Consider the following 22320-nt stretch of genomic DNA (forward strand, 5'->3'; position numbering starts at 1 on the left):
AATCCAGGAAACACATGTACATCTTTTCATCTTTAGTATTTTAATAGATGAATAATGTACCTTTTTTTCGTACATTAACATCTGCATAAGAACGAGGACTTATTGAAAGCCCGAACCCGAAGTGCAAGAGATGTAATAAGTCCGAGCGCTCTTTTACTGATTTTAATGCACGGAAAAAGGTGTATGAGGGCTATTCTTGTATAAAAGTTTATTCCAAATCGGTTATTCCGCGTTTCGATTTTGTATTTCGTATAACAAAATGCTTGCTCAATGCTTTCCATGTGCTCGTGCAAAGTTATTTGGCATTTATGATTTGATGATAAAACTACCGAGCCCGTGCAACAATGCCGCATGTTCTTGAGAAAATATTCACCGTGAATGTATTACCCGTGTGTGCAGTTTTTTTATGCAAGAATTATATTTAAAATTATTCATAATTATAAACTTTGAGCAAGACAATTATTCTGGTAGAAGTAAAAATAAAACGGTGAGACGTCACTTCGATACACCAATCGTTCTTCAAGAAATGCTCGTGCACTTTGGAACAAAAAGTTGGTGTTTTTCCTTCTTTGTTTTATTTCTCTCTTTTTTTACTTATACTGTGTGTCATTATATCAGAAGATGTGCAATAGATGAATTATTCTTAAGATATAAGGGGTAATAATATTTTGAGCATTCATTAAGCTAGTCTAGTAAAATATAAATATGAAACCAACATTCAAGTATACGTTGAATAGCGCATAACGTTGAATGCAGACAGTAAATCAAGGACACTGCAAAGTACCCAGTTATATAAGATTAGAGACCGATAATAACTTTAACGTGGCTTTGTCAACCGTAAACAAGCTTTTTAATAAAAGTAAATTAATCGTATGAAAATATGTCCACTGAAGCAGAGAGTTTGATCTATAAATAGTTAAATGTTATTTTAGTTAAAACAAAATGTGTGTATCAAGACTGAAACAGTTTGAGGGTGGTTGGGCTGGATTGATAGTACTAGTTTCTTCCTTTCTAACATGGGTAAGACTTATATCGTATATATCTATAACAAATCATTACAACTTATATAACCTTGTCTTCTCATATCTGTTGCTTAGGGATACTCTAGAGTGACATAATACATTGTAGTCAGTTCGTACACTTTTTATTTTTTGGTGGTGTTAGCATCGTAATGAAAGATTAACTTTACCATACGTCGATTAAATATTTGTCGTCTGGCTGGCAAAAATCGTTTATATATACCAGCTGCGTATCCAGTTTGTAGGAATACATATGTTGTTGTTGTTTTTTTATTGTTGTTTTTTTATGTAAACATATTATTCGTTCATAGGTTTACGAAATGACAACAACGTGGCCTATTGAATGTTTCCTATGAATGACCTAACGAGTTTTATATCATAATCATATTATAGTTCACTCTGCTCTCTCCTTTGCTTTTCATCCAATCATCATCGAGAGATTTTCATTTTTTTTGCCACATTTATCTATTAAGTAAAGTCATTAAGTGAAACTATTAAGTTGTCAATGTGAAAGTTTCCAAATATGGAAAACTAAGCTCTGTCTGCAAGAATGATCGATTTTCTTAAAGCTGCACGCTTCCCGATGAGCCAAAATATTTCAAGAAAATCAATATTGAGAAATATGTACTAACATTTTAAGAAAGGTAAAACATTCTAGATCAAAGTTAATTTTTTGTTATGTGCGGTTTAAGACTGATTTTGCCGTATTTTATCACCATATTTCTACTGCGTTACGAACGCAGTAAGGGCTGTTTTTGCATATGTTGACCTTTTTTTATTGTAATTGCCGATTGCAATATTTGTTCACCTCACAATATTTTACTTTTAAATACATTTTAAAATTTTCATGAACATCGACATTAATCTGGAGGCGTGCTGTTTTAAGGTAAAAAAAAAATAGGTACACCATAAATATTGTGTATTACTTTTTTGATATTCAGTCAGGTATGGTGGCTGATTTGGTACACTTGCGCGTTGCGTTGTCGATAGCGACAACACAACCTATATCGTTATCGCCTTTTCGTCTTGTCGCTAGCGGCAGCACGACAAAGCGCCAAACAACGCGTTGTCGCACTGTCGTCCTGTCGCTAGCGAAGCACGCCAACCGGCGGGTTGTTGTGTGGCGTGTTGTCGCAATGTCGCTTGGCTTATATATAAACAAACAGCAAATATTTCGATTTGAGCTAGTGACAATGTGACATCGCGACAACACGCCGCACGACAACGCGCCGTTTGGCTTGCATCGTTAGCGACAGAACGACAAGACGAAAGTCCAACAACGCGCCGTTAGGCGCTTTGTCGTGATATCGCTAGCGACAACACGACGCACTAAAGTGTTCCAAATCAGCCACCATAGTCAGAACTTATTCTTAATTGTTTTCTCTAAAAATAATAAATAATTGTTTTGTCTAGATTGATAAATAAAAACAACTACGTTTCAGTTATTTAGCGTGGTAAGGGTTAAATATGTATTTCATTACACGAAGTTAGAGGCACTTATTTATGATAAAATATACTTTAACACGTTATTACTTAATTACGTAACTACTTTATTGTCAAACAGATTTTGTTTTCAGTTGAAACTATAATTAAGATCGCTATAAAGTATTACATGTGTTATTCATTTTTTATTTATTAGGATCATTCTTCATTTCTCTTATTACACAGCGTCAGTTAGATCTAATTTTTTTTTTCATAAAAGGATTTAATTCAATAGGTTTGCGCTTGCAGAAATCATGATCACAAATTAGACAAATGTCGTTTTTTTTCGCCGAGCCTAACATTTTTCATTCATTATCGAATATAAATAGGTTCAAGAAATGAATTAAAAGTCATTCCGGTGTGTGAAAATGCGAGATATTAGCATTTAATCATTCAAGCGCCTTGTCCGATATATACCTACCTACCGTAATACGATATTTAGTGTGGTGCTCAAATCCTTTTTTATAAAATGTATCATTTTCAGGTGTGTGCATTCGGAACATCGGTTTCAATCGGCATCTACAATTTAGATTTTGCTGACTACTTCAACATAGGATCTGCAGAAGTCTCACTAATAGGTTCCATTAATACAGGATTTCTATTCGGTGCAGGTAATACCAATTATTCAATTTTCTCTTTGCATACAAATAACCTAATTAATCCATATTTGAGGAATATATAATATTGCAGAATTAAGGAAATCATGTTACTATGATATATGATTTTTGAAAGATAATAATGAAGACGGGTATTTAACTTTTTCTACAAATCAGACGCGGTATATAATGCTGTAAAATGTTTAATTCACCTTGATTCATTCCAATATGCAGACCTACGTATCTAAAAGCATAAATATCAATATTGGTCGATGTTGATACGATGTCCTGAAAACTGTATGTCCATACTTCATGGTAAAGTGTAAATCATTTTTTGGATCATATGTGTATGGGCCGGATGCCTTATTATGCTATAAACTTGCAATTAATTGAATTAAATGTCAATAGTCAAAAGTTTAACTTTCTGATAAAAAAATAGGTCCTATCGCCGGTGTTCTGATGTCTAAATGGAGCTACAGGAAGGTTGCTGTTGTTGGGGCTATATTAAGCAGTATTGGACTGGTGGCATTTGTGTTTTCACCAAACGTTTTATACGCTTACTTCTTCTATGGTGTTCTAAATGGTATGTATACAGTACATTTTTTCTCTGTAATATGCGAGATAACTGATGTTTGTCATTAAACAACAAATATATATAATTAATAATAGCACGATTTACTCGGAAATATATGTATAATGTTTCCTATCAATTCTGCTTCAGCTATATTGACCGCCTTGTCATCTTTCTATATTTTTATAATTGTATTATGTTGTATTGCCAAATATATTTCCTTCTATCTATCAGTAAAATGATTAGAAATTAGGGTAGAGTAAACCTAGGAAATGAATACGACTTTTCCTTTTCCAGAAAAAATCCCCTTGTATGTGAAAAATAATTTGTCTAAACTGTTTCAGGGTTGGGCAATTGTTTAGCGGTGACGGCGTCGCAGGTGTCCTGTGGTCAACATTACGTCAAATATAGAGGAATAACGTCTAGCTTTGTCATTTCCGGTACCGGATTTGGCTCTGCTTTATTTCCAATCATTATTAATTATTTGATAAAAGTATATGGTTGGAGGGGATCGCTTTTGTTTTTAAGTGGTATAAATCTACATATGCTCGTCTTTACTTTATTACTGCTACCTGTAAAAGCTTCTTCACAAATTCAGTCTGATCGGCGTTTAGAAAATAAAATGAAAAACAGAAAAAAAAGCCTGTCTGATATTTATAATGATAAGAGTCATGAAATTAAAGAGGATATTGAGACTTTAGGCAAGTTTCAAATAAAATGTAAATACTACCTGCAGAAATTAAAAAGAAACATAAGCACAATTTTAAATTTTAAATTTTTCATATTCTTGACCAGCACGATTCTGTTTAATTTTGGTTATAACGCTATTGTGATATTTCTACCTCAGCATTCTATTGCTATTGGATATAATGAGGGCACAGCTTCATTGGCACTGACTCTTGTTGGGGCAGGTTTATTTGTTGGATGTATAATTGGTAGTTTACTTGGTAATTATAACTGTAAAATTATTGTACTCATTATTGGCTCCTTCGGTTTTGGAATTTCGTCAATATTGATAAAAGTTTCCCAAGTGCAATATATGTACATGTCACTGTCATTTTTGGCCGGGTTATCAAGTGGTTTAGAGACGGCTTATCTTTTAACAATCGCCTGCGAGATATTAGGTGATGATGCTATGGCCATCGGTTTTGGATTCGTTCTGTTTGCTGTAGGAGTCGGGTGTATGATAGGTCCACCAATCACAGGTGAGTTCTATATTTGTTTCTGTTAGGAGTTAACTGTCGTCTAAAATAGGTAAATTAAATCCAACTTGATTTTTTTTTATTTATTCATCGTGTTTTCAAGTTTCATGTAAATCTAAGTATTTTTATTTGGTAGGAGTAAGGAAATTCTCCGATACTGTAACTGATTCATTGATTGCACTATTTGTTTAGTAATTTGTACTTAACGAGGGCACAAGTTAAATATCTTTATCTAAATAAACGTTTGGTCATTCCAAAATATATATAGTTTTAATACCAGTAACAAAGTATAAATTAATGCTTTTTCAATAGAACGTAAAAATATTCTGCATAACCCAAAAATTAAAATAAACATTACACATTACAGGTTATCTTGTTGACAATTATCAAGACACAGATTACGTGCTATATGTATCAGCAATTGTGACAATACTATCAGGCGTAATTATGCTTCCATACCCACTTATATCTGTTGTGAAGAAATGTTCTAGATCCAGGACAAGTGAGCAGTCTACTCATCCAAGTCAATCGACAATCACATTGGTTAGTGTGATAACGGACATGAATGAAATACATGTACAATGATATTAACTTTTAATCATACATTATTTCAAACAACTTCAGAACATATAAAATCATTTAGTAATTTACAATACAGGCATGAAGTGTTGACCAGTAAGCTGGGCTTATAAAGGTCTTCTGCCTATAGATTTACAATGCATACAATACGTTTTTACATCCTTATTTTATGTAAATAAAGATGAGATTGTTTCCTACATTAAGTTGTAATCTAGAGCAAAATTATAAACAAACAAAGAAATGAAAAATTGAGAATACAATACCGAATCATTATGTTAACCCTTTACTTCATGAGCATTTTGTGAAAAATGGCTGTTTTCATTGAAAAGTCTCATTGCCTTTGTAACAACATGCCCAGGCTTAAATTTCAAAATTGCCAAAGATCACTAATTTGCATTGATTTTTGCCATCAAAATTGATTTCAAGGTGCTGCAACTTTTCAATGGATCGAGATAGAGTCAAATGCTTTACAGAGCTGGTTACACGTTACCTTATGATCGATCTGTGGTCATTTTTAACCACCCAAACAGAAGGGGGCAAATCCCCTTCTGGCAACCCCCTGATGTATCTTTTGGTTGGGGGCCGAGCCGAAAAAGTGGTCACTTTTTTAAACAACATTTCTCAAACAAAAACAAGTGTTGGGGGCCTAAATAAGGCATTTTTCACCATTTGAGACAACAAAAAGGGGGTGAAAAGGGCGTTAAAAGGTGTGTATATCGCGTAATGGGTTAACAGAAAATGATGAAAATACCTGAAATTACCTTTTCTAGAATTTTTCATTTTTTTTCATTAAATTGAATTTTGAGCAATAACTTAAATCAAGACGCTAAGCATTACAATGAGAAAGAAACTTTCAGAAATATAAAAAATGAAGAAGTAACTAATAAATATGTGAATTACCCGTTTACTTCGACGGTTTGAATAGAAAGAAAACAGTAGATGCGAATATACTCAAGAGAATCTCCTGCTTGCTCGGCTTTAAACAGTCTTCTGTTTGCGTCAATTTTAATGTTTGGGTCTCCATTAAACAAAGTTTGGAGAGTTACTGAACGGATGGTAGATATATTATTAAGAAGACATTCCCTACTGTCAACATAGCGTTGACATTTAATGATAAAGTCACAATTCCTTTCCACTATGCCACACTGACACAGAGGAGATGGAGAAAGATTTTCCTTAAATAGATGATCTGAGCCGCGTCAAAGATCCATGCTGTTCGCTATCAGTTTCTCTATTTGTTGTAGGGTTTGTAAGCGAACAGCATGGATCCTGATCAGACTGCGCGGATGCGCAGGCTGGTCTGGATACATGCTGGTCGCAAACCCACCATGTTGGTTTTGTCGTGACGCGGCTCAAAATTTTTAGAGAACAACATTCAGTAGGAAGTAAAGCGTGATAGATCTGCCGCTTCCTATCGCCTTCATAGAAATAAATGGGGCATTTACAGCTGTTTGTCTCAAATGTGATTTGAAAGAGAGGAGTGATCGTAAATTGTCTACTTCACTAGGAAGGACAGATGGTAGAAAACATTTTCGTGCTCAAAAAGACTGCATATTCGTAGCATTGCGTAGATTGAACCTTCAAGTTTCATCTAGTAAACTGTTAAGTATTTCTTTTTCATTTTATAAAGTTAGATAAGCATATAGTAAAACAAACTTATGGTTATTTCTACGATATTCTAAGGATTCCCTAGAACTTCATTATGGAGTTTATCTTAAATTTAAGTTTTGTAGCACCACACACAATACGAGATTCATTTCGAATCTTGTCAATAACATTTTGGACACATTCTTATTTGTCGACATACATTGGTGAAAGCACATTAAAACATTTATCAGTCATTGTTTTATGCTTCCTAGCCAATGGTTTAACTTATATGGAAATACGTATCGTTGTTAAAGTAATTACAAAAGTTAATATTATTTACAAGAATATTGAAAAAAAATCCACTCATATCAATCTTAGTGAAACAATGACGATAACGATTAAGAATGACAATTACCTAGGAATCATGGGAAATCTTCTGGAAAAAGTAATAAAATGATAAATATATAGGTTTTGGGAGTACCCATTTACATGGTGCGAATTGTGTGTTTTCATTAATGAAAAGAAGCAAAAAGTGGAACGTAATAGAACAATTTATGAAATTAAGAAATCTACCGAAAATGTGCATTTAATCATAATTCAGCTAAAAAAAGAAAAAAACAAACAGTATTATATGAGATAACCTGGTACATGAACAACAGTTGTAGCACAAAATATTCGGTTTACATGTTTTTGGAGAATGAACGTTAACAGCATTTAGTTCTTAAGTAAAGGTTAGCTATAATAAAGCGTTTACATTCTTATAAATATAGAAAGTGGATTATTGACTTAATCATATGCTGTGATAAGATTCCTAAGAACAGTGGTTAAACAATGTTTTATAATAGACACATAATCAAGTAATTTCAAGATTAAACAATATCATTATTAAATATAACAACACAAATTTATACATTGATTTACAGTAATTCAACTCGCTGCTTTGTAGCATAATACAAATATTTAAGGATATTGAACGATTACATCTTAAATTCTGTAAGTGAAACAAAGTATTTGTACTGCAGCAATTTATAGCGAATTAGCTCCTTATCCATTATTTATTAAACGATATAAGCAAGTTATATATGGCTTAAAATAATTAATTTTTGAAAACTGCATGTATGCTCGAGTTAAATTACATGAAAACAACAATCAATGATGGGCTTCTTAAGAGCATAGAATACTAAATGAGTATGGGTTTTCTGAATAAAAAGCCAAATGTTTTGTTAAACTTTTTAAACAAAGGCTTACTTGACTGCTTTTTGCAAAAGCTTTCAAGTGGTATTTCAAACAGTCCATTGTTAAGTAATATATATGTACATTTGTATAACTCATTTGAAATTGCCACCTACCTAAAAATTTCTCCATAATAAAACTAATTAAAATGGCTTAGTAAGATTAAGACTATATCACATAAACTTCGGATTGGGATTGAAACAGGTATGGTGCCAATAGAATACCCCGCGAGGAACGTTTATGTCAGTTTTGTCCTAGTAATGGGATAGAAGATGAATTTCATTATATTTTTTTATTTATTATGTGCAGCTAACAGTTACTCTAATATACGTATTGTATATTGAATATGCTATACAAATATATGTTGAAACGACTATGCACTAAATGTATTCGTCAATGACATGTACATGTATCATACTATCGAATCAAAGGACTTGAGGTGAAGAAAGAGATGACTGCCTATATCATTTACGTTTGATTTTCATTTCTGTTTTCAGCAATGACTCTGTGATGCCGCTTATTGTAAACCAAATAACGCCTTTCCCTGATTCAGAGCTTCCATACATACCGTTAAGATTTGAGTCATGACAAGCCTCGTACCACCATGCCCCAGTGTAAAGAACTGCACAATTTGTGGTGCTAGAAGGATCATTGTCATTATCTTTGGTTGAAAATTTTTGTCCGTTATGAATAGATAAACTGTCACCTGCAGTTCCACTGTAGCCGGATACAGTAAGTTCGTATTTCTGGGACTCGCCTGTTGTTTTAAATGTGCTATATTCGGCATATTTGTGGACATTATTTTTATCATATAAATCAAAACGAATTTTGTAATTGCCTCCACTTGTGAATGTGGCTATATTATCATTTCCGAGCCAGTAGTTACTTTCAACATCCCCGAAACCTTTCTTATATTCTGCCCATGTTTTATAAAAGTCACTCGAAGATATCCGTCTTTGAATAATAGTCCAACCACCGGAAGTTGTATCCATATCACAACGAACGCTGATACCAGCATTTCCGGTTGGGTAAATCAAGTAAGATCCGGTTGATTTCAGTCCAAGACTTTGCACATCTTCACAATCTCTTAAAATACCACAACCAGGGCAGTTAGCTCCAATAGAATCTGTAATCATTGATCAAAATATAAAGTAAAATAAGTAAAATATATTATTTAAAAAGACACAAAATATTTTGGAATATTATTTTGTCATCATACCATAACTTATGTCTTATTGAATGATTTATATAAATATATGTTTTATTACTTATTCCAGAATTCCATTGGAGAGAATCTAACATACAAACATGATGGAAATATCTTTATCATGTACAGACTACCATATAAAACCTTTAATGGTAAATCTTCACCTAAATGAAATCAGTAAACGTAGTTTGGTTTGTAGCATGGTCATGGTTCATATACAATTATTACTGTATATCATATTATTTAACAAATGAGCCGCGTAACGACAAAACCAACGTAATGCGTTTGCGACCAGCATGGATCCAGACCAGCCTGCGCGTCTGCGCCGTCTGATCAGGATCCATGCTGTTCGTTATCACTTTCTCTACTTGTTATAGGGTATGTAAGCAAACAGCATGGATACTGCGCATCCACGCAGTCTGGTCTGGATCCATGCTGGTCACAAACGCATTACGTTGGTTTTGTTGTAACGCGGCTCAAATGCATTTTTTAACGTAATATATTAAAAGATCCAGCAACACTTTTGAAGAAGCATAAGCTATTATTTTAATATTGTTGTAGTTAACAGACATGACACATATTGTGTCAATTATAAGGCTAAAGCTTTTGCTTTTGTAACAATATTCATTTATGACTTATACAGTATAAGTACAAGTAGTCTGTTGCTGACGTCAGAATTGCTTGATATCACAACAGAAACTACGGTATTGGATCAAAATACTAGAAATGATATATATAACTTTTTCCACTCATAAAATCTTATAAAGTTTCTCAAATGTGTATGAAATCTATTAATTTACTATTTTGTCAGCATTTGAGCCGCGCCATGACAAAACCAACATAATGGGTTTGCGACCAGCATGTATCCAGACCAGCCTGCGCATCCGTGCAGTCTGATCAGGATCCATGCTGTTCGCTTACCAACCCTATTACAAGTAGAGAAATTGATAGCGAACAGCATGGATCCTGATCAGACTGCGCGGATGCGCAGGCTGGTCTGGATCCATGCTGGTCGCAAACCCATTATGTTGGTTTTGTCATGACGCGGCTCATATATATATGTATATGAAAAATATTATTTTGTCAGCATTTGATATGACATTATTGATATTTAATTGTGTTGATATACAAGTCAACTGTACTCTAGGCTTTTTGATTAGGTTTTTCATATTTTATTTTATTTTTATTTTTTTATTATTATCTTCAATATATATCTATCTAACATTATTATTAATAACTTATTGAGTTAATCAGGGACCTATTCTTTGTCCTCTTTTATTCATTTTTATTTTAATGATATCGCTTTAGCTACAATAAATAGTAATATAGATTATGCTGACGATTCTACCATATACAAGCATGTATCTGATCATAATTTGAATGCAATAGAAAGTAAACTTCAGAAAAATATGGATGGCATAGATCGATGGTGCAATTTAAACACTATCTTAGTCCATCATGCATGATATTAAGTACGAAACAAAAGTAATTATTGTTATGAACTATCAAATATAGTTTCACTAATACTCGCCATAATTTTTATATGCTGTAAAAATTTAGTGTTCAAATATTGAGCAAGTTTTTCAAAGTATTTTACCTCTTGGACATATGGTATCTATGTTAGACCACACACCTCCAGACAGACATGTTGCAACTATTGACGTAACACCAGTGGCAAAATAGTTCCCAGATGTGCATGTGACCATGCGTTGTGTACCTTGGGTTAGTCCACCAGGGCTCACGTTAGAATTGGGAACATTTGGGAGCTCGGAGCAACCTGACGATGTAATATTGTTTAAAGATATATTTTAACTCAATACATTAAAAAAAATAATCTTCATAATAACTATTCACTTAATTATCAACTTTAAACTTGATCAAATGCATTATCATTCATTCAGTTATTCAGTTAAAGCATCGATAAAGTTAATAAACCTAATTATAAAGATATTTTCTCCAATGGTCATGATTTAAAAAAAGCATGATAAGTATATTAGACAGTATTAATAAATGATTAAAATACCAGGAACACACTGCGGTAAGCTTCCACTCCATTGACCATCGTTACCACAGTCACGTTGTAAATCCCCACCAATGAGGATGTAACCGCTGGAACATGTATACGTGACGGTTGAGCCTTCAGTTGTTGAAACGTAACTTTTGCTAGCACCTGAAGTCGTAGCCGGTGTCCCACAGTCTGTAAACAATTTGATTACCTATCAATTTTGTTTCTTCTAGAACAAATTACTAAGGGATGGATTATTATATCAATAATATACATTTATTTGTATCGTGCCGTTTTCCATTTCCGGTTAAACATGTTATCTTCTATCGGCTGTTTATTTCAACAACTGTTTGGTTTAATATATAATAAGGGAATAAGATAGTTAACAAAAGTTTCTTAAAATACATAAAAAATCAAGAGCGTTGCGGAAATTCTGTCTTACCCACAGTGCATGTTGGCAATATCCCGCCCCAATTACCGTCTGAGCCACAAACACGCTGTAAGTCTCCACTGGTGTGCGTGAAGCCATTCTGACAGGCGTAGGTGACGATGGAGCTCACAACAGTAGAGGAATACGAGCTATCTGCACCAGTCACTGAAGATGGTGTTCCACAATCTAAAAATGCCATACAATTTATTATAAAGTTATGATAGATTTACTTTGCTGCTTGACAAACCAATTTCAGTCAAAAATGTATGAATTACTGACCTTCAATATACTGAACTTTCGCGAAGTTTATGATAGAAATAATAATTACAGCACATAATCATAAAGTTCCAGAAATTCCACCAACCACTGACTGCATATAAAAACGCGAACATATTCCACCAAACACACATGCACCCACATAATAGACAATATAAATCAAACATATTGCAAAATCTTCGAAAAGAAGACAAATCCCGAGTCTCTCACACATTATATAGGATGATCAATGTCACTGTGTTTTTCTAACATTTCTATTGTTGTGAAAACTAGTAGCCATGTCTTTTTGATATATTTTATTCTGATTATATATAAACTGTTAAATGGAAAGAAAAAATGACTTTCATGAAATAAAGTAAAAACAAAGTGCATTATAGAAAAGCTGAAAGGCTAACTCACCCACAGTGCATGTTGGCAACATCCCGCCCCAATTACCGTCCGAGTCACAAACACGCTGTAAGTCTCCATCAGTGTGAGAATAGCCAGTCTTACAGGCGTACGTGACAATAGAGTCCAAAACAGTGGAGGAATATGAACGACTCGCACCGGTTACTGACGACGGTGTTCCACAATCTAAAAGTTTCAATCCATTAGTTAAATAATTATGTTTTTTGTCCCAAATATTGACTTAGATAATATGTCAAAACAAAATGGTAAGAATAAATAAAACATACATAGTACAAAAACTAACAAAATAACAACACAAGAGCAATCAGTGATGGCATATCTAGCCTGATGATAGCAAATTAAGCAGTTGTATTAAGGGGTGATTGACCAGTATATTCCCTATTTGTCGCTGCTATATTGTAGATGTGTGGCAGGAGACACAGAAATCATTAACATGCCAAAACGCCTCTTTTATTCAAGGGCAATAACTCAGCCAAATATCACCCAACCAGAAAACCAGAGCAATATGCTCAAGTATTTAAACTACCAATCAATCCTGTAAAGTTTCGTTAAAATTACTTAACTTATATAAGAGAACTAGTCTGGACATACTTAGAAAATAAAGTGACAAAAATCATTCTGGATAATGCCGACAATAGACTTAATTGGTGCTGATCATTCCTGTAAAGTTTGGATCAAATTGCACTAGTTATTGAGGAGTAGTCTGGACAAGTTTTGTGACGGACGGACGGATGGAGAGACGGAGAGACTCTCTACGTGGTCTTTTTCCTTTGATTTTCTTTATCTCAAAAACCCCTTAAGCAACGTATTTTCAACCCATTAGCAATTTTTCCCCACAATACAAATCTGTTCGAAATGAACACGGATACTCATCTTATAGTGTTACTTCAAGTTTTGAGTTCATACGGACAGACAGACGACGGAGAAGCGATCTTTGTAGCGAGCAATACAAAAATAACAAATACATGTCTTTTCCACCAGTATAAAGCCTTAGAATACATGCATTTTGACCAGGTTTTTTGTAGCTAATTTTTAGTATATTGATATTGAAATCTTTTAAACTATGAATGGGTAATTCCAAATTCAAAGTAAAAGAGGCCAAAGTCCATTCATTGCATTAATTCAGCAGTTTATTGGTTAGAATTAGATTAAATTGTAAGATCCGTATAATATTATATATACGTAAACTATGAACATAATTAAGAAGATAACTATTTGCATAAGTTTCAAGTTAATCAAAGTCTTACCTATAACACAGTCAGGTTGATTGGACCAAACCCCATGCGTGAGACACTTGGCACTGTCTTGTCCAATATTGACATACCCAGGGTTACAGGTGTACATTATTTCTGACCCTATTGTATTCATGTTCCCAACAAGTTCTACATTTTCAAGTTGTGTAGTTAATGAACATTCTGTTTTGAATACATCAGGAAAAAAGAAAGAATGTAATTAAGTACTCCGTTAAATTACATGTGCCTTTAAATCTAGTATTTAAAACACATATTTTTCTTTTAAGTTGTGTGTGATCACAAAACAAAGCTAGAACTTATAATTGGTAAAGTTAAGACCTTCCTAAAATATATGTAATATAAAGTAAACCTTACCTTTCGTTAAACAGTTGTTATTTTTACACACATCACCGACTGCACAGCTACATGTTTGCACCTGTACACGAAATAAAACTATTTTTTAACAAGGAAAACAGACTGTAAAGAGCTGACCATCATATAAAGAAGCACATTTCACACGGACCACCTTGTACAGAAATGACCATTTTCAAAAATTCAAAGTATGTTCAAAGGGCGATGCCTTGAAATTAAGAGGAATGTGGTTTTAAACTTAATATATATATTAAACTCAGAGAATTGAATGGGTATTGAAGGGAGAACAAAATAAGAAAAAGCATCAGGGTAACAGATTAATATCTTAAAAATATACAAGTATATATCTTTTGAATGGAGAAAGGAAAGAAATGTTTGGTTTTATTACCTCACCAAACTCTTCATCAAGGTCCTTGACTACATGATATTGTAAACTAAAAGAATCGACACTCATAGTTTGCATCAAAATCACCAGGGCTTGATGATAATATCAGGCTTTGATGATGATAATAACAAAGTCTAGAAAAATTGTTAAAATATTTTATTTCTAATTTTATCTTTTCTATACAATTTTTTACCGAAATTTTTTCTTTGCGAACATAAGCAATATAAAATTGCTATAATTTTTTGTGTGTTTTTTTTTTTTTTTTTTTTTTTTTTTTTGGCAGAAAGCATCTATATCACGAAAGAAGGTACACATTTCAACCCATTGCTCAAAATTATATATTTTTCCTAACTTTTTGGGGTAAAGAAAATATAATTACATGTACCTGAACCTGATTTTAAATCAAACTTTATCTTTAGATGAGAGCTCTAGATGGATGATCGCTGGCCTACTTGATATAGCAGTGTTACGTTGGCTATGTTCGCCTACAGCCATATAATCAAAAGTTGACATAACTAAAAATAAAACTATTTTTTTCACTTCTTTCAGCACAGTGTGGCCATACCACGTGACATTTACGTCATTTTTGGCATCATTTCCAAGACAAATATTGCTCGATTCGGAAAAGAAAATAGCCGTAAATATTTTATTTCTGTACCAATATCTTTGGGATATGCACCAGTCTACGGGGAAAAATATAACCTTTCCACAGAATATAAGATCTTCGTCAGTTTATAAGCCGTTTTATCAAACACTTTGCATAACCTTGGAAGTTGCTTGTATTAGAGCGGGCTTCGGTTGCAAGCTATTTCGTTTTCTGGCGTTATTTGGTCTACGCCATGATTAATAGGTCAGGTTTACATCAACCGGGGGTACAGACAGCAAAATCCTACCTTAATATGTTTATATGGTTATTATTTATGGCGTAAATCTTGCCATTTTCTTCAATTGTCAATTCTGGCACCAGTTCCAAGTCGAAAAAAGGGACTACAGTTTAAAGCAGATTTTAGAATCTGTTGCAAATGCAAAGCAACATGCCTACCGTTCTCTTTCTACAATTTACTGTTTCATTGTTGATCTTTCACAAAGAGATTGTGAAAAAACTGATTGTTCCTTAAAGCAATAACACTTACTTGTATCGCAATAGTGCACCGAAAAATAATATTTTGGTTTCGTTTTGAAGATGTTTAAAGTATTGCTCATCTTATCCTATGTAGTAAAATGTGATTTATTCTATTTCACAATGGCGAAATTGATAAGAAATAAATGTGCTCTCAATGAGAGAAAGAGTTAAAATAAAACAATGCTACGGAAAGGGTTACACTATAACGCGAGTGTTGTAAAAAGGCTTAAGGTAATTTTTTCAGTCTATTTTTTGTAAAGAGTAACTGACAAACACTGACACTCGTGAAGGTGACGAATAGGTTATTCTGTCCTCAAAAGAGAGACTTTGAAAAGGTACATATTTTTCTGGAATTGCCGTATAATAAATTTCTATAAAGTTTGATAAACAAAAATCACAATTTAGAATTAAAATCCTGAATCTAATTGTCACGCGCATTAACATGACGTTCACATTTTATGCTTATTTAACTATAAGCATATTCATCATCAGTCAGATTTTGTTCTTTGTGTAGAACAATTTTAAATAGCATTACATATAACTTGCAACTTTGCGTGTAAACCTGATAGTATTGTTACTTAGTTGCGTTACTTATGATTCTCTATTTATCAAAAAGGCCCAAAATAGCCCTGAGTCGCCAATAAAAAACGAGAATGGACGCCATGTAGAGTAAACAAAGTAGAAAATAGTAAACAGATAAATGATTTTACAAACCAACAGCCATCGATCAAAGTCAAATTTCTTGAAAAAAACATTCTAAAAGTCGGACATAACAATGATTATCAATAATTATATAAATATTTACATTAACATATATGTAATAGCAACACGACTGGGTCCATATATGACACTGATGCGTCCATTGAATCATTGATAGCTAACATAAGCTAAGTAAAATTACGATTACATTTGAAGAGTATATTCAATTTTATTCTTCAACTGTCAAATTACTTACTTCTTTATTCACATATCAGATAATTCATTTATTTGGCATATGCATTATGTTTATCATGTTTTAGATTTTAATATGTGGTCCTTCTTTAAATCTTAAAATGCAACAAAAATCCTATTAAGGACATCTGCAGGTCATGCCGCGTGCAATAATCCATGCATTTACATCCAATGACCACATCGATAAGAAATAGTCCCAAATAGCCCTACCGTTTTTATTCAATTGGAAGAGACATTATCGTTAAAAATTCTACTCGATTTAAATGTTTTCAAACCATAAATATTCCGTTCCCTTCCTCTCTTTACAATGTGTATTGGTGAGCTCTCTGATAAAGCTCGATTGACTGATATAATTAAAAAAATTGTCAGATATGTAGTTTATCAACAGAAATAAATGCAATAATAAAATAAATAGTGTTTAGTGTTCTTAAGTGAACGAAGTTATATCCAGTTCACGAAAAACGGTTACCGTGGGTATGAAAACAGGATGTAATATATTTTTTTATCAACGAGTGCCACTGTATTAAAAAGCTGAATCTATTATACTTAAACATTGCTACAGGTTTATAACATTATGGTTATACGTATAAATAACTCCTTTGACTTTGAAACTGCCGCGTTGAGGCATAACGCTTTACAACATAAAAATGGAAATGATCCTGATTGTGCACGTTCATTGGACATTCTAGCTAAGTCAATTTTGCCGTTTATGGGTTTCTGTTTTCTCTCTATTTTGAATACGTTTAGTATTGCTACATGACACATATAGATTTTTCATACTCATTACCGTGAAAGAACAATGATTAAAGAGCAAATCAATTTCTTTACAAATACACATGTACAGACAACAATATTACGACTTTTAAAATCACTTATAGCGCAGCAAGTAAAAATCATTTAAATATTCATTTGTGTTTATGTAAATCGTACAGTAAATAACAAATGTTTTTATGGTTAACATAATTATAGAGAGAGAACGATAGGCATGTTGCTTCGCATTTGCAACAGATTCTAAAATCTGCTTTAAACTGTAGTCCCTTTTTTCGACTTGGAACTGGTGCCAGAATTGACAATTGAAGAAAATGGCAAGATTTACGCCATATATAATAACCATATAAACATATTAAGGTAGGATTTTGCTGTCTGTACCCCCGGTTGATGTAAACCTGGCCTATTTATCATGGCGTAGACCAAATAACGCCAGAAAACGAAATAGCTTGCAACCGAAGCCCGCTCTAATACAAGCAACTTCCAAGGTTATGCAAAGTGTTTGATAAAACGGCTTATAAACTGACGAAGATTCAATATTCTGTGGAAAGCTTATATATTTCCCCGTAGACTGGTGCATATCCCAAAGATATTGATACAGAAATAAAATATTTACGGCTATTTTCTTTTCCGAATCGAGCAATATTTGTCTTGGAAATGATGCCAAAAATGACGTCAATGTCACGTGGTATGGCCACACTGAGCAGAGCCTGGTACAGTGTATTATGATTTAACCCTCATGATTAGATACATACCGCGGTGATTAACCAACAAAATAAAAGAATTGGTAAAATGATTTTAAATGTTTTTGATGGGGATGATTTCCTTATGTTCCTTATGTTCAATGATGCCTAAATTTCTATATGCAAAGTTAAGTTTTTCCAAAAGTTTTTTTTGTTTTGTTTTTTTTTGTTTTTTTTTGCAATCGAAACATTATGAAATATTTGCTTTGAGCAAAGTGATAACTTACCAACCCAATCTTTTATGTGAAAACAACTTCCAGAGTAGCTACATAAATATAATATGCATTATTTATTTAGAGTATTTATATTTTGTATAAACTCTCATTTCATTTAAGTTTTTGTTTGTTTGTTGTTTTTGTGTGGGTTTTTTTGCGTGTTTTTTTTTTGTCATATACCGGTTGGTCCTCCTGCTATTCTGTGAATGTCAATTAATTTTTAATTCATCGAAGAATAAGCGTTTATTTTTCTAACATTTACGTATATCTAACGTCATTACGTCGCCATATAATTCAGTAATCACAATGAAATAATTTCCATCTAAAATGTAATTTTACTGGTCCTTCGGGACCCTCTGATTCCGGTAATTTATTAATGATCGCTGGCGGTAATAAAGCCGGCCTCAAGCAGAATGATAAATAGTGTTATTTTAAAAGATCTGTCAATGTGGGTTTCAATTTGTTTACACTACTGTCGGGGGCCTTATTACTGAATTCAATGAATTTTAAATAACGGGAACACACCTTTATTACAAAAGTATATCAATCAAAATAAACAAATATAGGAGTGTGGAACTTTAAGTGCCCTATTCAAATTGTATACCAAAATGCGAAGTTAACTATATAATGTAAATTGTTGTCAAGTGAAACAGACAATGACTAGGAAACAAGAATAGAGAGCAAACAATGCGTGGTAAAATAGTCACTGATAGTAATAATTGACCGATATAACATTGTATTATTAACAACAGGTATTATTTACAATGAAATGTTTCATACCGACGAATTCATTAGAAATATATAATAACAGACATTCATGTTTGTTTTACATATATGATTTATTCTTTTAACATACCATCGAGAAAAAGATCTTTTAATTTTTGTTTAACAGTAAACTCTTTATGCCATTCAAGGTTTGTAACTGTGAAGGGCCATAACATCATGTTAGCTGAATCTTCAAAAACTTTTAAGATTAGTTATTGTAAATTACACAACCAAAACGAATATTGTCCGATCAGATTTTGCTAGTCTTTTCTTTGTCGGAAAATATTTTTCTTACACATCTTAAAATTTTTAAACAAAATAGTGCATTTTCAAAAGACAAAAAAACTAATAACATATCAATATACACACAATGAATATGTTATTACAGATAACGGATAATGTAACTATTTTGCCATATTTTTTATTCTGGCATTAAAGCGCGCTTGTGTGTCTTAGTGTTATATTGTTTATCGCATGTATATGTCTCTTATATCAAATACACATATAACTTAGAGTCAAAATACAATAAGGTTGGGCCATTGTTGTTTCACTATTATTTGAAAACCCTCCCCGCCTGTGTTGAAAACTTAATACCCGATACTTTGATTAAAGATTTCAGTTAATGTACAAAATGCTTTAAGTAGTTATATATGTCTGACAATTTAAGACAAAAGAAAAACAATGAAGTATGTTTGTGTCAAGTGATAATCATGTTAATAAATACGGAAATTGCAAAAATACATATAAATGGTATAAGTAAGCACAGCGAGCAAGCTTTTACATAATGTAAAATAATATAATGTAAATCAAATCTAACCTCACTAATGTCCGATTTCAACACCAGAACGCATGGTCCGGTTTGTCCGTTAGTCATGACAAGATCGCCAATTTCAGAAGAAATTAATTCGCAAATCTTATATTGCCGGCGATAATTGATAGCTTCACACTCGGGTCTAGTTCCACATTCTGTAATGCATTCCGCCAAGGAAATTCTTGCAAAAGTTCTTATGACATTCAATGTTTTTGTTTCAAGACATGTATTGTGCTGCGTTATAACAAACTGGAAATTTGATTCTGCATTTTCTACGTTTATCATGGATGCGTACAAAAGTAAATTTATTGTAAATATCAAGTCATACATTATGATATCAAACTTTATGGTTTAGTCATTCAAATTTTAGATCGAACAAGTTTTTTCTAAGAAACACTTTGTAGAAGTGAAATTTCTCTCGTTTACTATGATCTACCATACAACCAACCAATAAACAAGAACCAATAACCAATCAAATACGGCGATACCATAACTGGATGGTGATTTGTTAAATGAGCGGGAGTATTGATATTCCGGAAGGAATCTAGCAACTACTTTATTAGTTATACAAGTTGTTGATGGGTTACTTTATAATAATGCTGTTACTTACCATAAATATACGGTTAATGCATTTTTTTTCGTGCAAAAGCAGGCGGGTGCATTTAATAAGTCTGAGGGGTTCTGCAGATGTTAATGCACGAAAAAAGTGCATTAGCGCTATTCTTGCACATATATATAGGTATACATCTATGCAAGAATGGACGTGTACGACTATTCGTTTGTATGCAATAATAATGAATTTAAAAATACTCTACTTTAAAAAATAAAATATTTTCTTTTCTTGCATTAAAACTGCGCATGCAAGTATACATTAACGGGAAAAAAACAAGCATTAACGGATAAATTCTCGTGACCACGCGCCAGTTTTGCACGTTTTATGGATATGCATGACACAGGGTGCGATGTTTTATTGCTGTGTTGTTCTTTTATTTTCATATACGCCCAGTAGCTTTCTCAATTTACATTATATGTTAATTATGGTACAGTTTATTACTTTTCTTGGCGATTGAATAAATGTCGATGTTGCGATATATAATAGATTAATATGTATTACTTCTACTAGTATCCCTTTTACGTGTATTTTAATCTTTTAAGTATATATTATTTTATTATGGAATCATTTTCGGTCTTTTAATATCTGTAATTAAATTGCTTGCAGATGACTACGAACAAATTGGTTTTTAATATAAAGTATTATAACGTACTTGATTTTTTTTAAATAAGCCGTATAAATGTCTAAAATGAAGCATAGAGTCAATACACTTTTTGCTATAGAGCATCAAAACACGAGGCTATCCGATTTGTTCAAGTGGGCGGGGGGTGAAGCGTAGGCCCGAGTAAAATTCAGATTGCCGAGTGTTTCCCTATAGGTATATACTGTGGCACAAAGGTAACATGTGTGTGTTTTTATTTTTCTCGTGGCCACGAGATAATTAAGTCGTGGCCACGAGATACTATGTCGTAGCCACGAGTTACTATGTCGTGGCCACGAAATATTAAGTCGTAGCCACGAGGTACCTTGTCGTGCTCACGAGATACTATCTCGTGGCCACGAGATACTATGTCGTGGCCACGAAATACTATGTCGTGGCCACGAGATAGTTAAGTCGTGGGAACGAGATACTATGTTGTGGCTACGAGTAACTAAGTCATGGCCACGAAATAATTAAGTCGTGGCCACGAGATAATTAAGTCGTGACCGCGAGATACTATGTCGTGGCCAAAAGTTTCTAAGTTGTGGCCACGAGATAGTTAAGTCTTGGCCACGAGATACTATGTCGTGGCCACGAATTATTAAGTCGCGGCCACGAGACAGTTAAGTCGTCGTCACGATATACTTTGTTGTGGCCACGAGTTACTAAGTTGTGGCCACGAGATAGTTAAGTCTTGGGAACGAGATACTATGTCATGGCCACAAGTTACTAAGTCGTGGTCACCAGATAAATAACCAGTCAGATTACACTATTTATATGAATTTTCCTAATATACTAGACATGTGCTATTACTTACAAGGATGCCCCTACTTCACCTGCCTGTAAAAGTGCCATTTGTAAAAGTTATTGAGTGGTCAATGATTTTACATTTAGAGTTATTGTGACCCTGATTTTTGACCCAATGGCATCACAATTGTTAGGTGCCATCTACTGATCTGGAGCAATGGTCTTTCAAGGTTATATAAACAATGGCTTATTCCTTTTAAATCATTAATCAGACAAGGATTTTACATGAAGTGTCATATTTAAGTTAACCCTTGACCTCAAACATCCGTATAGGCTATCTACTGTCAATGGACATTGACC

General features: G+C 33.2%; 2 protein-coding genes across 3 annotated transcripts; one reads left to right on the forward strand and one right to left on the reverse strand.

Annotated features, from left to right (window-relative positions):
* Nucleotides 1-899: 899 nt before the first annotated feature.
* On the forward strand, nt 900-5695 carry LOC132720058 (monocarboxylate transporter 14-like). The gene is made up of 5 exons (XM_060704044.1): nt 900-1020; nt 2986-3112; nt 3537-3680; nt 4013-4873; nt 5238-5695. The coding sequence occupies exons 1-5, from the start codon at nt 943-945 to the stop codon at nt 5453-5455; spliced, it is 1428 nt and encodes a 475-aa protein (XP_060560027.1). The 5' UTR covers nt 900-942; the 3' UTR covers nt 5456-5695.
* Nucleotides 5696-6510: 815 nt separating this feature from the next.
* LOC132720059 (CUB and sushi domain-containing protein 3-like) lies at nt 6511-14371 on the reverse strand. 2 transcript variants are annotated; one of them, XM_060704046.1, is made up of 7 exons: nt 14203-14371; nt 13843-14010; nt 12587-12760; nt 11924-12097; nt 11500-11673; nt 11074-11253; nt 6511-9395 (listed from the first exon to the last, which is right to left on the reverse strand). In XM_060704046.1, exons 2-7 carry the CDS (start codon nt 13961-13963, stop codon nt 8734-8736), a joined length of 1485 nt encoding a protein of 494 aa, XP_060560029.1. In that variant the 5' UTR covers nt 13964-14010; nt 14203-14371; the 3' UTR covers nt 6511-8733. The 2 variants fall into 2 exon arrangements, with proteins under 2 accessions (XP_060560029.1, XP_060560030.1); XM_060704047.1 differs by lacking the exon at nt 11924-12097 and having other exon boundaries at nt 14203-14369.
* Nucleotides 14372-22320: the final 7949 nt, after the last annotated feature.

This window comes from Ruditapes philippinarum, unplaced genomic scaffold (assembly GCF_026571515.1).
Source record: "Ruditapes philippinarum isolate M1 unplaced genomic scaffold, ASM2657151v2 ctg1073_1_1_1_1, whole genome shotgun sequence".
Taxonomy (NCBI): Eukaryota; Metazoa; Mollusca; class Bivalvia; order Venerida; family Veneridae; genus Ruditapes; species Ruditapes philippinarum.